Source organism: Miniopterus natalensis, chromosome 10 (genome assembly GCF_054644295.1).
Source record: "Miniopterus natalensis isolate mMinNat1 chromosome 10, mMinNat1.hap1, whole genome shotgun sequence".
In the NCBI taxonomy this organism is placed as follows: domain Eukaryota; kingdom Metazoa; phylum Chordata; class Mammalia; order Chiroptera; family Miniopteridae; genus Miniopterus; species Miniopterus natalensis.
The window spans coordinates 83,866,827-83,881,776 of NC_142090.1; the positions used below are offsets into that span (position 1 = coordinate 83,866,827).

The following is a 14,950-nucleotide window of genomic DNA, read 5'->3' on the forward strand; positions in this document are numbered from 1 at the left end:
TGTGAGCCCGACAAGCTGAGCTGGGGGAGGACACCGTGAGAAATCCTGTTCCAGTGACTGGGCAACAGGAAGGAGCTTTGATCTTCTCTTGTTGAAAGTTTTTAAAAATCGACACATTCTAACGGTGGTCATTTGGCAACTTTAGTGAAACAAGGTGTCTCTTTTATCAAACAAGTAAAACCTTAGAAGTCTAGCAGGAGGCAGGTGACATGGGAAAGTGTGAGATTACTGGTGTCCCGGACTAGCCCTGCCTCCGGCTGTGGTCCACCCGGCTCTCACATAATATTATGATGGATTTTCAGGGCCTACAGCTGGCCCCTCCTGAGGCAATCACACTTCCCATTGCAGCCTCCAGTGCTGGTCCTGCTGTATGTAAAGGTACTCAGCTCATCACCAAAATAAAGGGATTTTCTTTCCCCCAAGTCACAGCACCCTCCGCCTGGGGGAACGCACCCTTGAGAGAAGGCTCTTTTTAAAAATAATTGATCTCAGTAACTGGAGACAGGTGACTAGAGAGAGTCTCTTTCTAGTTCCAAACTGGGGTGATAGGAGAGCGCAGAACGTGCCCCAGCTGACCACCTCCCTTACTAATCAAAGTCGGTATCTGAGTGATAGTGAAGCAATCGTGCCCTAGAAAAAAGTTTTGACGTTTGGGGTAGGATGGAAACTACAAAGGTTTGCAGGTTCCAGGTCACCTTAGACTCTAGGTGAGGGGCCCAGCAAATGGAAACACGAACAATAATCTATTTAGAATGAGACTAGCTCGATGTCTTCATTTCCTACCTCTTGTCACCTGTGGTCTTTGTCACATAACAGCTCTCGGTGTTTAGAAGGATCCACATGTCCTCACACATGACCTCACTTCGTGCACAATTTTATTCCATTTTATTAGTTGATGTTTAGATAAATAGAAATATCTTATATACCTATCTATATAGAGATATCTATATATATATCAATATATCTCATTTTACCTTATATATCTATGTTATAGATATCTTATATATAAACATCTTACTATAAGTATGCAACATGTAAGTAAATTTTTAAATGATATTGATCTAAGAAAAGAAAGCACAGACTCCCCCATCAGAACACAAAAGGGAACTATTGTGAGGTACCATTTTTTAGAATGTACTTGATTGGCAAAGATAAGAAGTATAATAACACACTGTGTCAGTGACTAGGAATAAAGTCTCATAAGCTCCCCGGGGAAAGTTACACTGGTCAAGTCTCTGCTGAGGACAAAGACAGTATTATGAAAATAACACACAGGCCGCTGGCCTCAGCTCACAGGCCGCTGGCCTCAGCACGAGGCTATGTTTTGTGCGGTGTCTTCGGCAGGCACCACGCCCGCACACTGAGACTCGACGCAGCCTCGAGAGCTGGAGGGAGGGGGTCTCGGTCGTGATGAATATCTTCATTCCGGGTCAGCGTTCTGAAACCGGCCAAGGTGATAGGGTGTGCGTCATCCGGTGTTTCTGGGACCTAATTGATCAGCCTCCGCATTCCTGGTGGCCAGGCCTGGAATTTCAGGACCTGAAAGTTTCTTTGTTCTTGCCTGGTCATCTGAGAACTGCAACAAAATCTTAGCCAGAACATGAGGTTAAACATGTACCATTGATTAATCAGTTACACATTCTGTTAGTAAAAAGGAGAGAAAGGAAAAAGAAAGGAAGAGAAATTTAAAAAATCATATATTTATGTTACCCTTGTACACTTGTCAGGGTCTGGGGCCTTCACTTACATGGCACATCAGGAAGGTGCTGCAGTAAACCACTGTCAGCGTCATCAGGGAGTGACCACGGGTGGAGCGGGGCCCAGGCACCCCCTGACCCTGCCATTGTGACGTGTCACAGAAGGGTGACTCCACAGAGGGGCCCAGGCACATCAGGATCAGCTCACTCCCAGTTGCCCCCTGACTGAGAAACTCCAAGAAGCAAGAAGACAAAGAACCAGCCCAGCCCACTATGTGTGTGTCCTGTTTCCAATGAGAGAAAGACAGAAGACAAGTGGGACTCTCCCTCCTGCCGGCCATCTGTCACATCTGTCACCTGGGATGAGTGGAAGGCCGGAGCTGATGCCACAGGGCCCTCAGGGCCCGTCGGAAGAAGCCAACAGGAGCTCCAGCGTTCACGCTCTGGTCCAGGGGCATGAGAACCCGGATGCCCACAGGTGTGTAACTTTGCAGAACGAGTCCCATCAGATCTTGTCATACCTGCTGCGTCCTAGGGCTTCTGTTTACTTGGAAAGTAACCCAGTAAGAACTTTTCTCCTTTTCAGAGATGATTTCCTAACGTTTGCTCTGAAGGCTTCCCTCGACCACAGAGCTGTCTGTGGTAGGCCGGCTTTCTGTAGGCCGGAGGTGTTCAGATGAATTACAGAGGGCCGGAGACAGGGACGATGAAGGAGAAGCCACCCGTTTAAAAGAATGAACCTCTTGTCTTTCTCTGACTGGCTTATTTAACTCAGCATAATACCAAGACAAATACCATATGATTTCACTTACATGTGGAATCTAATGAACAGAATAAACAAAATAGAAACAGACCCACAGATACAGAGAACAGACTGACAGCTGTCAGAGGGGTGGGGGGGTGGGGAGCTGCATGAAAAAGTGAAGGGATTAAACAGTACAAATTGGTAGCTGCAGAATAGCCACAGAGATGTGGATCACAGCACAGGGAATATGGTCCCTAATCGAGATAAATAGGTATAGGGCTAGGTGGGTACTTGAAGCAATGGGCGACCACTCTGTAAAGTACATGATTTTCTAACCACTTTGCTGTACATCTGAAACTAATACAGAATAATACTGAATGTAGACTGTAATTGAAAAATAAATACAAGAATGAGCCTCAGCAGCAGGGAGAGGAGGGCTCTAATTTACAGTTTACAGATGCTCCTTCCTCACCGCTCGCAGTCTCCGAGGTCTGCAGTGCTCAGTGGCAGAGGGACTACAGGCTCGGGGGTTTCCCACATCCCTGGGTGGGCCTTGACCACACGGTGTTAGAGGGGACACAGTTTGAGCCAACAGCTGTTGTTTGTCTCATTGGAACTGGTTGCAGGGAGGCCCTGTGCACCTGGGTGGGCTAAGGACCCAAGGCCCCTTTCCCTGCCCCCTCTGTGCTGCCTGCTGGGGAAGCAAACAAGGTAAAGAACAAAGTAGCCATCCCACTGGGAACAGTGAAGCACCAGTCAGAAATGGCCCTTACATAATAAAAGGAATGCTACAAAGTAGTTGAACTAGAAAAGCTACAAAGCAACTGCGCAAGAGGAGCATCCCCCGCAATAGCAACTGTGTGACAGTCACCAGGTGGCCACAGGAGCAAAGCAGCTCCCTGGAGGCAGAATCCCGCAGGTGGGCCAGGCACAGAGCTGCTTTGCAAAGCCCAGCCTGATACCGGGCTTGATCCAAAACTTAATGAACCTTTGGTGACTATAGCAATGTGGGAATTTTCATTTAACTCAGACAATCTGGGGGGCTCTCCCAGCTGTAATGACCTACGGATACCATCCTGAAAACGATTTTCTCTCAGTTTCAAAGATAATGGGTTAGGAATTAATTCACAAATTCAGCCTAGAATAGGCACACTTGTTGAGTTGGTGGTAGTGGTTGAAATGAAAGGTCCGTGGTGATGTATTGTCGAATTCCTTCTGTGGTTTTTATTCTCTTTCAGGTTGACTCCATCATGGAAAATTGTCCTAAGTGTGGTGTTTATGTTGACTTTTCTTCTTGTAGGTAAGTCTTACCAAGTCATCATCCTTACAGCCACTTCGAGGGATGTCTCTGTGGTGAGGAAAGACCACAGTGGGATGACCTAATGTGTCATGGAAGTCGCTGGAAGTCACTGCACATTCCTGAAGCTATTTCTTTTATTTTTATTTTTTTGGCTTTTATTTCTGATTGTAAAAATAACAGTCTTCTTTATTGAAAACTTAGAAGGCCACTTTTTTCCTCTTAGAATCATGAATTAAAAACACAGAAGTTGTTTTGAAGTTAAGGCTTAAAATTTTTATTGCAAACACATACAGTCCACCTTTTCTAACTCAAGGTGACTCAGCCTGGGGGGGTTTGACACCCAAAGACTCACCGATCACCGGATTCTGGATGAAATGGCCATGGGCGTCCCATGAGCAGTTTTCTGGGTGCCTGTCTCTCACATCGCCCCCGCCCCCCATGCACTGGAAGATTGCTCTTTATGATATGTGGGCAACGTGAAGAGAGAATGCCCATGAAAGCCAAGGCTTCAACCCAGTTACTGTCAGGAAATGCCATTCGATAGCCCCACAGCTCTCAGGGTGCCGTTGGCTGTGGCTGCAAGCCCAGGGTCTCCCGGGATCTTTCCTGAGCATGCGCACTGGGCACTCCCTGCACTTGCCAAGCCCTCGTTCCCACAAGAGACTCTCTCCTCCGCTCCTGTGTCTGCCACTCGCCTCATCCACCGTCCCTTGCCCAGTGGGCATAGCCAGTTTATGACTTGAAATCCTTCAAGAGACGTTGCAGCCTCCCTCCCAGAAACCATCTGGCCCAAGGGGGTGGGAGGGAACCACGGTTGGCCTCTGCACCAGCTGATCAGGGGACACTGGCCAACTCAGAGCTCAGTCACGGCAGGTCTGTGTTAGCCGCTGGCACCAGCAGCTGCACCCTCCCATGGCCACTGCCACCACGTGGGGCACGGGAGGTGGCAGGCGGGTGAGCAAAAGGCCACCCTGCCCGCTCACCAAAAAGAACTGGCTCTTTTAATATATATTTATCGATTTCAGAGAGAGGAAGGAAGAGGGAAAGAGAAATAGAAACATCAATGATGAGAGAGTCATTGATTGATTGGCTACCTCCTGATCGCCCCCAGCTGGGGATCGAGCCCGAAACCCAGGCATGTACCCCGACCGGGAACCGAACCGTGACCTCCTGGTTCATGGGGTGACACTCAGCCACCGGCCACCCCAGCCGGGCAAATCTCCTCTTTCCTTCAGCCTTCCGTTACCTGTGAATTTTGGATTAGATTCCAGAATCTAAAAAAGGCTGACCCTGTTCCCCTCGGCCGGCTACTGGCTGCTTCGATGGAGGACTGGTTTTTTGAGCACCTTGTATTGTCACCCAAAGGTCTGGTAGGCTCTCTGAGAGCGTGCCTGTCTCTGTGCAGGCAGAATATCACTGTGCCCAGGTAAACTGTCATCAGGCTTGCTCTCTTCTTTGACAGGGTTTAGAAGTCGCACGTGGCTGAAAGAAAGAGAATCTCCTCAGAAGCCCCAGCGATTTTACGCTGCAATCGCAGAATATGGCTCCCGGCTGTACAATTACCAGGTGACGAGCTGTTAAATCTCTGTGTGTGCCGCTCCCTGAGGTTTAATGTGCGCCCGGTGAGTGTAACGCGCAGCGTTCTCCGTGTTGCGCACGTGAATATCTGACAAGTAAAGCGGGACCAGAGCCCTGTTCAGCGGCTTCCCCCAGGCCAGGGCTTCCAGCAGGACGGGCACCTCGCCGGTCAGTTTCAGTTGCGCCCCGTCAGCGACCACCTGAGACTGACGGGGGCTGTTTCCATGGGACTCTTCCTAGATCCCGCGCTATGTGCAAAGGAGCTGTTTATGCCTCGTTTTCATCCTATTAACGATGGATTTTAAACACGTTCCCTTGTCTTTAAATGTTACCTTATAACAGCATTTCATGGCTGACTAATAATGCGATAAATGATATATTCGATGAATACTTCCATATAATTGAATTGTTGGCAATTTTCCAATATTATAAACATAAACATCCCTGTTGCTGCATCTTTTCACCCACCTGGATTTTATTTGGGACCCACTACTAAAAGAGGGAGAGCCCGGCCGGTGTGGCTCAGCGGCTGAGCGTCAGCCTATGAACCAGGAGGTCAGGGCTCGATTCCCGGTCAGGGCACAGGCCCGGGTTTCGGGCTCGAACCCCAGTCGGGGGCGTGCAGGAGGCAGCCGGTCCATGACTCTCTCTCATCATTGATGTTTCCATCTCCCTCTCCCTTCCTCTCTCTGAAATCAGTAAAAACATATTTTTAAAAAACAGAAGTAAACAAGGAATAGTCTCAGTTTTCAGGTGACCGTTTATAAGGAGTCGTAGGGACTCAATACTGCTCTTCAAGAGCCAGATGTTCCCATGGCCACTGGGACAATGACAGCCATGCCCCAGAGGGAATTTAAGCAAATTTAATCCGTCGCTCATCTCACCCACAAAGTGGTCCTTCAGTGAGAGTATCCCGAAATGCGCTCATGGGCGAGGTCGGAGCGACCGGGCGGTGCTGTGAGTGCGAAAGGAGCACAGCTGGAGCCCGGAGCTGAAACCCACCCCGCCCTGCTCAGAGCCTGGCCCTGGCCGGCCGGTCCGACCTGTCTGCTGCTCATGCTGAGGACGCAGCCTTATTGTCACACAATGTGCAGCCTCAGCAGCCACATCATCACGGTCACAATGAGGAGCTTAAGGCGGATGACGGCAAACTACTGGCTGAAAACACGTGAAGCGCGTTGTTGGTTTACAGCCAAAACCCTACGGGGAGCAGCCGGCTTAACCGCGTCCGGGGTCGGCACCGCGATGTCGCCGAGGATGCCCCTGGAACTCACAGGGTTTAAAATGCGATCTCTTGTGGGGGTTTTGGGAAGGAACAGGCAGGATTGAAGGCGATTTTTTTTTTTTTTCCCCAGGCCCGGCTTCGGATGCCAACGGAGCAAGTGAAACTTTTCAAGTGAGTGAGATTCTCTGACGCGGGGCCTTTCTGACGTGGTCCCAAACGCAGACGCGGTTTGGTAAAGTTATAGAACTACACGCACTTGTACTTCTATAGACACTTGTTTAACGAAAGATACAATGGGAGGCGCTGTGAATATTAGTTATGATTCAAACGGGGGGAACGACCTATGTAAGAAACACCGGCTCGTGGGTGAATAGGCCAGAGCCCATCCCAGCCCGAGGATCAGGCAGCCATTCGAATTATTCTGAAATAGACTTAAGAATTTGGGAAGTGTGATGGGACACAAAATATAAGTATGATCTCTATTTTGATACTATTTTACTATATATTTTTTTTTGGCATAGAATAAAAACTGTCATAAACACCCTAAAATGTAAAAGTGTGCATTTCCTCAAAGTTTGTGTTTTCCAAACTGTGAACATGTGGTGAATAAAAATACTAGATTACCTTTTTTCAACATAAAGAAATACCTATTGCCCTGGCCAGTGTGGCTCAGGGGTTAGAGTGTTGGCCTGGGTACCAAACGGCCCTGGTTCAAGTCCCAGTCAGGGGCACGCACCTGGGCCGGAGCTTTGGGGTGCGTGTCGGAGGCGACCAATCGATGTGCCTCTGTCCCATCTCCCTCTCTGTCTCTCTCTCTCTGTCTCTCCACCCCTCTCCCTTCCACTCTCTCTAAAAATCGATGGAAAAAATATCCTCGGGGAGGATTAGAGAAAGAAATACCCATTGGCTTGACGTGACCAGTAACTTTCAGGCTGTAAGGCAGCAGAACCTAGTCTTCTAAAGTCAAACCTCCCCCTAGGCTGGGCCCCACCACCTCTTGCCAGGGGCTGGTCTGCAGACCCCCAGGCTCAGATTGAAATCGGCTGCCCCGTTCCACACTCGGGTGCCAGGCACTACGATTGGAAGGGGTGAGAGCGGGGGCGTCACCCAGCCTCAGGTCAGGGCGGCAGAGCCCCCGAGGGACAAGAAACCGCAAGGCCGGCTGAGCCCCACTTGCCTTCTCTGAGCACCGCCCCCTCCCAGGCCCTCGGACGCCCCCGGGAAGGCCGCCCGGATGCCGTTGCCTTGCGCGGTGCTGAGACGCAGCATCCTGACCAGCCGCCCTCCCTGGGCTCCCCTCAGTCTCAGGCTCATTTCTTCTGCCCTCCGCTGCCCAAGCCCAGCTCCAGCTCCAGCGGATGCCGGGAGCAGCCTCTCCCTCCTTTCACACCGGGGTCTCCATTCACAGGAAGGAAAGCCAGACTTTGGAAAACAGCCTGCGTGAAATTCTGCTTTTAATGGAGCAAATCGACGTTCTGAAGGCGCTACTCAGAGACATGCAGGCCGGTCTGCACAATTACAGCTGGACGGCCGATGGGGACCCCGCGGAGGCCCAGGACCACGCGGAGGTCATCGACAAGGTGAGGCGGCTGGGGCGGACACGGGCGGAGTCCCTTCTGGGGACACCTTGCACCACCCCCCTGAGAGGAGACGTCGGGGCTGATGGATATGTGGCCCCCCCCCCGCCCCCCCCCCCAAGTCCTCACTGCAGCTTCTGTCCCTGAGCTGGTCCCGGGGCCACTTCATCACGGCTCATCAGAGAGAAGACTGTGTGGCAAACGACACACGTCCCACCCGAATAACTAACTAATCCTGCTTTATTTTCCGGCAAACACACAAACAAAGGCCAGTCGGAAACGGCAGGCTCTGAGGTCCGCACACAGGATGCCTTTATTCCGGCCCTAAAGGTGGTGCGTTGGCTGGAACTTGCACCAGGTTAGGCCACCGGGTGGTGAAGGGAGTGGCCTGGTTCTGCTTCTCTCCTCCCTCTGCGGGCACCGGCTGCTTTCCTTTTATTTTTTTAATCCCCACCTGAGGATATTTTTTCCATTGAGTTTTTTAGAGAGTGGAGCGGGGGAGAGAGAGAGAAACATGGGTGTGCGAGAGGCACATCGATTGGTTGCCTCCCGGAGGAACCCCGACCGGGACTGTGGATCGAGCCTGCAGCCCAGGTACGTGCCCTCGACGTGGAATCAAACCCACAACCCTCCAGCCCGAGGGCTGAGGCTCTAACCGGCCACTGAGTCAAACCAGCTGGGCAGGGCATGGGCTGCTTCCCCGGCGTCTGTGTTTTGAGGGCCCAGGACTCTGACCGGCCCCCCCTGCCTCCTGGCCCCACTTGTCCCTGGTTTCCTCGCCAGGAAAGAAATCAAAGGAGACAAAAGTAAGTTGTACAATCAGAACATCCTCGAGAAACCCACACTAATTCGAACTAATGAATTTCTAACATGAGCAACCAGGCACTTTCCACAAACGACCTTAACTCCCAAATGCCCGCGGAACGTTCCAGTTCCTATTAGCGAGCAGAGACACCAGTGAAGGAGGGGACCCAGCGGGCCACACCGACGTCATCTGACCATCTCACTGACCACGGTGGGCGGTCACTGGGGCCTCGGAAGGGGCCTTCGGTCTGACCTTGCTCTTGACCTTGGGGAGTGAGGGAAACAGCTTAGTTACCCGAGAGACGCAGAGCCCGCCCAGCTGTGCAAGTGACGCCAGAAGTCCGTGCGCAGCGCCTCGAATAAGTAAACACTCCTATTCGTATTTTGCAGGGTAGGGAACTTGGGTCCAAACCCACAACGCGGATGGTCAGCACTTCAGCAGCTGGCAGGGATTGTTAACAGAGACTATTTTTTAAACCTGTGCAGGAAACGTCCAACTTGGTAAATTATGTGCTTAAGAAGCTGAGAGAAGACCAAGTGCAGATGGCCGATTATGCCCTGAAGTCGGCGGGTGCGTAAGGAAGTGAAACTTCTCCCGGGGTGTCCCGCTCTGTGTATCTCTCTATATTTATTAGGGGAACACTTTTATCTCCCTGGTAATTTGAGACAAGCGCCGTGAACAAGCCCAGACAGTGAAGGAGAGAGACGGTCGTGTCGCCCACTGCTGGGGTTGGTGCCAATCCCGGCGCAGCGGCCGAGCCCCTTGGTCAGCGCCCAGCAGCGGGCTCCACGGCGACCCCTGGAGGCAGCGGTTAGCTTAGCATCACGTGCAGAAGTACATTTTGCTTCCGAAACAAAGTAACCTGGTGGGATAACAGTTGATGAGTAGGTTTTATGTATCTCTGATTAAAGCTAAAGCTCATGAATATGAGCTTTATGTAACCTGTTAGTGCATCTATGACATTGTTTTAATCGCTTTTTGTTTTTGAGTGACCTGGGCTGGCATAAGCCTCACCTGTCACATGAGTTGTTAAAAACGGGGTCCCTGTGTCTCCGGGTAATAAACACAAGGCATCTAATGCTTCCATCCCTAAACCAGTTGCTTCCAAATTCAGTATTTGGTCATAATACCAGTTTCGGAAATGCGAAACTACACAGAATACACATGGCTTCATCAAAGTGATAGCCTGCAGAGCTGAAGACACTGAAAGTCAGGCTTCTCCTACCAAATCCCGAGCATGAATTTTATCTTATTTATAATTTGCCCAGTAATCGTTTTCCAACAACATTATTAAAACCTACATGAGGTGTTTTGAGTTCTGTAATTTTTTTATTTTAAAAACTATCGGATAACTTTAGGCGCCTCCATCATTGAAGCTGGGACCTCAGAAAGTTATAAAAGTGATAAAGCAAAACTGCACTGGCACGGGATCGGGTTCCTGAATTATGAAATGCCTCCAGACAGCATCCTGCAGGTAAAGCTAGATTAAGAGTAGCTTGTTTATATTTTAGGATTTTGTTCACTTTTTTTTTTTTTTAATCATGAAAACAATATCTAAAATGGAAGCAGCTCTGAACTTGTCACAGAACCGGACCCCACCTCCTTGCATATTTATAGTCATCAAACGACATGAATTGGTTCTTATTTTATGGTCAGGAAACTATGATTGATAAAATATTAATGTGTTATTTGAAGACCAGTAAACTAGATTATTTACTTCTCACATAGGACACACATAGCCCACATCTTTACGTGGATCCTGTGACTCTCTCCTCTTCTTCCTTCCTTCCTTCCTTCCTTCCTTCCTTCCTTCCTTCCTTCCTTCCTTCCTTCCTTCCTTCCTTCCTTCTTCTTTCTTTCTTTCTTTCTTTCTTTCTTTCTTTCTTTCTTTCTTTCTTTCTTTCTTTCTTCCTTTCGTTAATTCTTACCCAAGGACATTTTTTCCATTGATTTTTTGAGAGACTGGAAGGGAGGGAGGGGGAGAGAGAGAAACATCGATGTGAGAGAGACACACAGACTGGTTGCCTCCTGCGCCTGCCCCAAACAGGGCCGGGGGTCGAACTTGCTACTGAGGTGTGTGCCCTTGACTGGGAATCAAACCCGGACCCTTCCGTGTGTGGGATGGTGCTCTAACCACTGAGCAACACCAGCCAGGGCTGTGGCTCCCTTTCCACGAGCAAGTTCAGCCCCTCAGCACATTGTTGAAGGTCTGTGCTCCCTCAGTGCCTGTGGTGTTCAGGCCAGCACGTTCTCAGAAAGTCCACTAATAACCGGAGAAACTTCCAAATAAGATTTCCACTGACATTTCACTTCAATTCAAAAGGCACTAGACATCAACAAATAGAGCTCACTAGAGCCTACACACCTGAAGTTAGTTTCCAGTGTAGAAATACCTTCAGGGCCAAACCTCATTCCAGAGCAGAGTCTAAATCTAGCAAATGGTACTTTTTTTTCCCCTTAACACCAGCACCAGGAGTAGCATTATTATCACCATCACCACCATTAACATCTCCATCACCACTGCCATCCTCACCACCACCACCACCACCACCACCACCATCACCACCATCACCACCACCACCACCACCATCACCACCACCACCACCACCACCACCACCACCATCACCATCACCACCACCACCACCACCATCACCACCATCACCACCATCACCACCACCACCATCACCACCACCACCACCACCACCATCACCACCACTATCATCACCATCACCATCACCATCACCACCACCACCACCACCACCACCACCACCACCACCATCACCACCACCACCACCATCACCACCACCACCACCACCACCACCACCACCACCATCACCACCACCACCACCACCACCACCACCACCACCATCATCACCATCACCATCACCATCACCATCACCACCACCACCATCACCATCATCACCATCACCACCATCACCATCATCACCATCACCACCATCACCACCATCACCACCATCACCACCATCACCATCACCACCTCCATCACTACCATCACCATCCTCACCACCATCACCACCATCCTTACCACATCCATCACCACCATCACCATCCTCACCATCCTCACCATCACCACCACCACCATCCTCACCATCCTCACCATCACTACCACCACCATCCTCACCATCACCACCACCACCGTCACCTCCATCCCCTCCATCCCCATCACAGTGATCACTGCCACCGCCATCACTCTCTCCTCCATCCCTAGCACCACCAGCACCCCACCATACTAACTGCCTTCTAGTAGCTTCTAGTCATCAGAACACTGAAAGTAAAGATTCTCACCTAACAAAGGGCTGTAACAGATGTAAGCATAATGTGAGCTGGAAGAACAACCAACCCTACGGGTGTCTGAAATTTTCCCGTTTGATACGCAGCCCATCCAGGGCCTTCATATTAGAGGCATAAGCGAGATCTGAGGTCAGCAGTGATGAGCTGGCCAGTGCTTGGGGGTGGACTTACATAACCAGGTAGGAGACGAACTCTGTTTTCTTTCCAGCCAGATGTTCACCCTGGCAGGTGCTGGGCCTTTCCAGGTTCCCAGGGCCACGCCCTCATCAAGCTCGTGGGGAAGATCATACCCACCGCTGTCACCATGGAGCACATCTCGGAGAAGGTTTCTCCCTCAGGAAGCATCTCCAGTGCACCCAAGGAGTTTTCTGTCCACGTGAGACGCTGCCTAAACCTCGGTTCAGAGAGGGTGATGGTAGAAGGGGGTGGCCGGGAGGTAGGAGCCGGGCTCTCAGCTGCGCTGTGCAGCTGGCCAGTTGCATCGCTGTGAGAAAGTCACTTGTTTCCTGGGCTCCGCTTTGTCATGGACCAAGTGCGGGAGTTGGGCCAGATGATTTCTATTACTTAATTTTACTTTTACCAAAGTCATGCACGTATAATGAAAACATGGAACATCGCCACATGTTTATAATGAAACACGGCTTGTCTCTGTCCCACCTCTCCTGCCCCGGATTCTTACTCTCTGGAAGCTTCATTTGTAACAGGTTTAGCTGAAAATAATTATTTGGGTTCTTGCCTTCGTGTTTGCTTTTACTAATTTCTTAATTGTTTTCAGTTTTGGTTGTTATCTACTGACGTCTTCTGATGGGAAATGAAGCTTAGCTCCCTTCTATGGTTTCCCAGCCTCAGCATGTGTGTGTCTTTATTATTGAGACATAATTCACACACCATGTAGTTCATCCATGTAAAATGCACACTTCAGTGGCTCAGTATAGTCACAGAGCTGTGCATCCATCACCATAATCTAGTTTAGCATCTATTTATCACTCCTCGAAGAAACCCTGTACCTCTTAGGTGCCACCTCCCATCCCCGCTCTCAGTCCCCCGGCTGTGGGCAGCCACCGATATTCTGTGTCTCTAAAGCTCGGCCTTCTGGACACTTCATATAAATGGAGTCACCTGTGTGGTCGTTTGTGAATGGCTTTTCTCACCTGGCATTGTGCTTTCAAGATTCATTATGTTACAGAAAGGGTCAATATTTTGTTTTTTTTTTAACCACATTTTATTTTATCCACTCATCGTTTGACGGACCTTTGAGTTGTTTCCACGCGTCTGGCTACTGTGCCCTGTGCCCTGCGGGTCTGGAGAGTGGTTGCTAATTGAACACACAGCTGCCCCACTTACTCTGATGGGGGGTCCACTCCTTACAACCTCTGTCCGTCACTTTCTCCGCAGGGCGTCTCCAAGGAGTGTGAAGGGGAGGAGGCTCTCCTAGGTCAGTTCGTATATAACAGAACAGGAACCACCGTGCAAACGTTTGAGCTCCAGGTAAGGAGTGCGGGGCAGGGTGCGCGGGGCTCCGTCCCGGGAGGGGTGGCCGGGGCTGCATGATGCAGACTCTGGATTAACGGTGACAAAGCGGGAGGTCAGCAGGCCCCTCTGAACCTCGGTCCTTAGTGCCAAGTGCTTGTGTGCGTTTCAAGGCAGAAGACAGGCAAATACCAAAGGGTGTCCAAGCCGGATCCTTCATTCGCTATCACACTTTAAAATATGCAGGGTGCCCCCCAAAATGTATACGCACTTCAATAGCTGAGAGCTCAGTTTCGAAAATGAAATGTGTTTTAATAAACGCTGCCTTTATAATTATTCGGTGCCTGCATGCATCTTGGGTGGCGGACGCCCGGTGTATTTACCTTCTCAGTCCTGACCTCACCTTGCTGTTAGGTGAGCGAGTCTCTGCCTCACCTCCCACGTGCCATGCTAGAGGCGGAGCGGAACTCAGAGGAAGGGACAATAAATATTTAATAACTCAGTGAGGAAAAGTACCAGCTGTTAATACGTAATTCCTTAATGACCTTAATTCCTGAAGGTCGTGAAACATTTTCACTTTTCTCAGCAGCCGCAGGAAGTGGTGAGGCACAGGGGGCGTTTCGTCTCGTGTGAAAACAAGGGTTTTAGGGCACTGCTTGGCCAGTGGTGAGAAAGCAAAACGTTAGACATGAACGTACCTGTGGAGTTTCATATTTGGTTGAATATCCGCGTCTCTCCCTCCCACCCTGGGCAGCCAGCAGGCAGCACTGGGGGGCGTGGCCGTGGCCACGGGAGCACGTGGCTGTCCCGGCCACCTTGGCGTCTCCCTCCCCCGGCATTTGTCTTAGAGGGGCTCACTTCTCCCCCGTCAGAGCTTGTTAGATTATACTTAAGGCAGGGAAGAGTTCCTTTCCCATCATGGCTACATTGCTTAGGGTTCTGCAAGATAGATTAAAAAAAATTTTTTTTTTTAGAGACAGGAAGGGAGAGAGAGAGAAAAAATCCATTTATTGTTTCACTTACTGATGCATTCATTGGTGGATTCTTGCATGTGCCCTGACCGGGGACCGTGAGATGGATTTCCTGATAAGGCATTAATTTCATCTTTTCTTTATTTCTAGCATGACGTTTCTGAACCCTTACAATGTGTGAAACTTAAAATCCTCAGCAACTGGGGGCATCCGAAATACACATGTTTATACAGGTTTAGGGTCCACGGCAGCCCCGAGGGCCACAGCTAG

General features: G+C 50.0%; 1 protein-coding gene across 1 annotated transcript; it reads left to right on the forward strand.

The window, feature by feature from the left end:
* Window positions 1-2,017: 2,017 nt before the first annotated feature.
* On the forward strand, window positions 2,018-14,950 carry SUN3 (Sad1 and UNC84 domain containing 3). The gene is made up of 10 exons (XM_087821449.1): window positions 2,018-2,175; window positions 3,681-3,742; window positions 5,205-5,308; window positions 6,676-6,716; window positions 7,954-8,125; window positions 9,413-9,497; window positions 10,286-10,401; window positions 12,448-12,615; window positions 13,635-13,727; window positions 14,831-14,950. Exons 1-10 carry the CDS (start codon window positions 2,060-2,062, stop codon window positions 14,948-14,950), a joined length of 1,077 nt encoding a protein of 358 aa, XP_087677575.1. The 5' UTR covers window positions 2,018-2,059.

Excerpts from the sequence above, each read along its gene's own strand:
- SUN3 (XM_087821449.1), top strand. The coding sequence starts at position 2,060 with ATGAGTGGAAGGCCGGAGCTGATGCCACAGGGCCCTCAGGGCCCGTCG. Across the intron at positions 9,498-10,285 it reads TTATGCCCTGAAGTCGGCGG|GCGCCTCCATCATTGAAGCT; the intron begins GTGCGTAAGGAA and ends GGATAACTTTAG. Across the intron at positions 13,728-14,830 it reads TGCAAACGTTTGAGCTCCAG|CATGACGTTTCTGAACCCTT; the intron begins GTAAGGAGTGCG and ends CTTTATTTCTAG.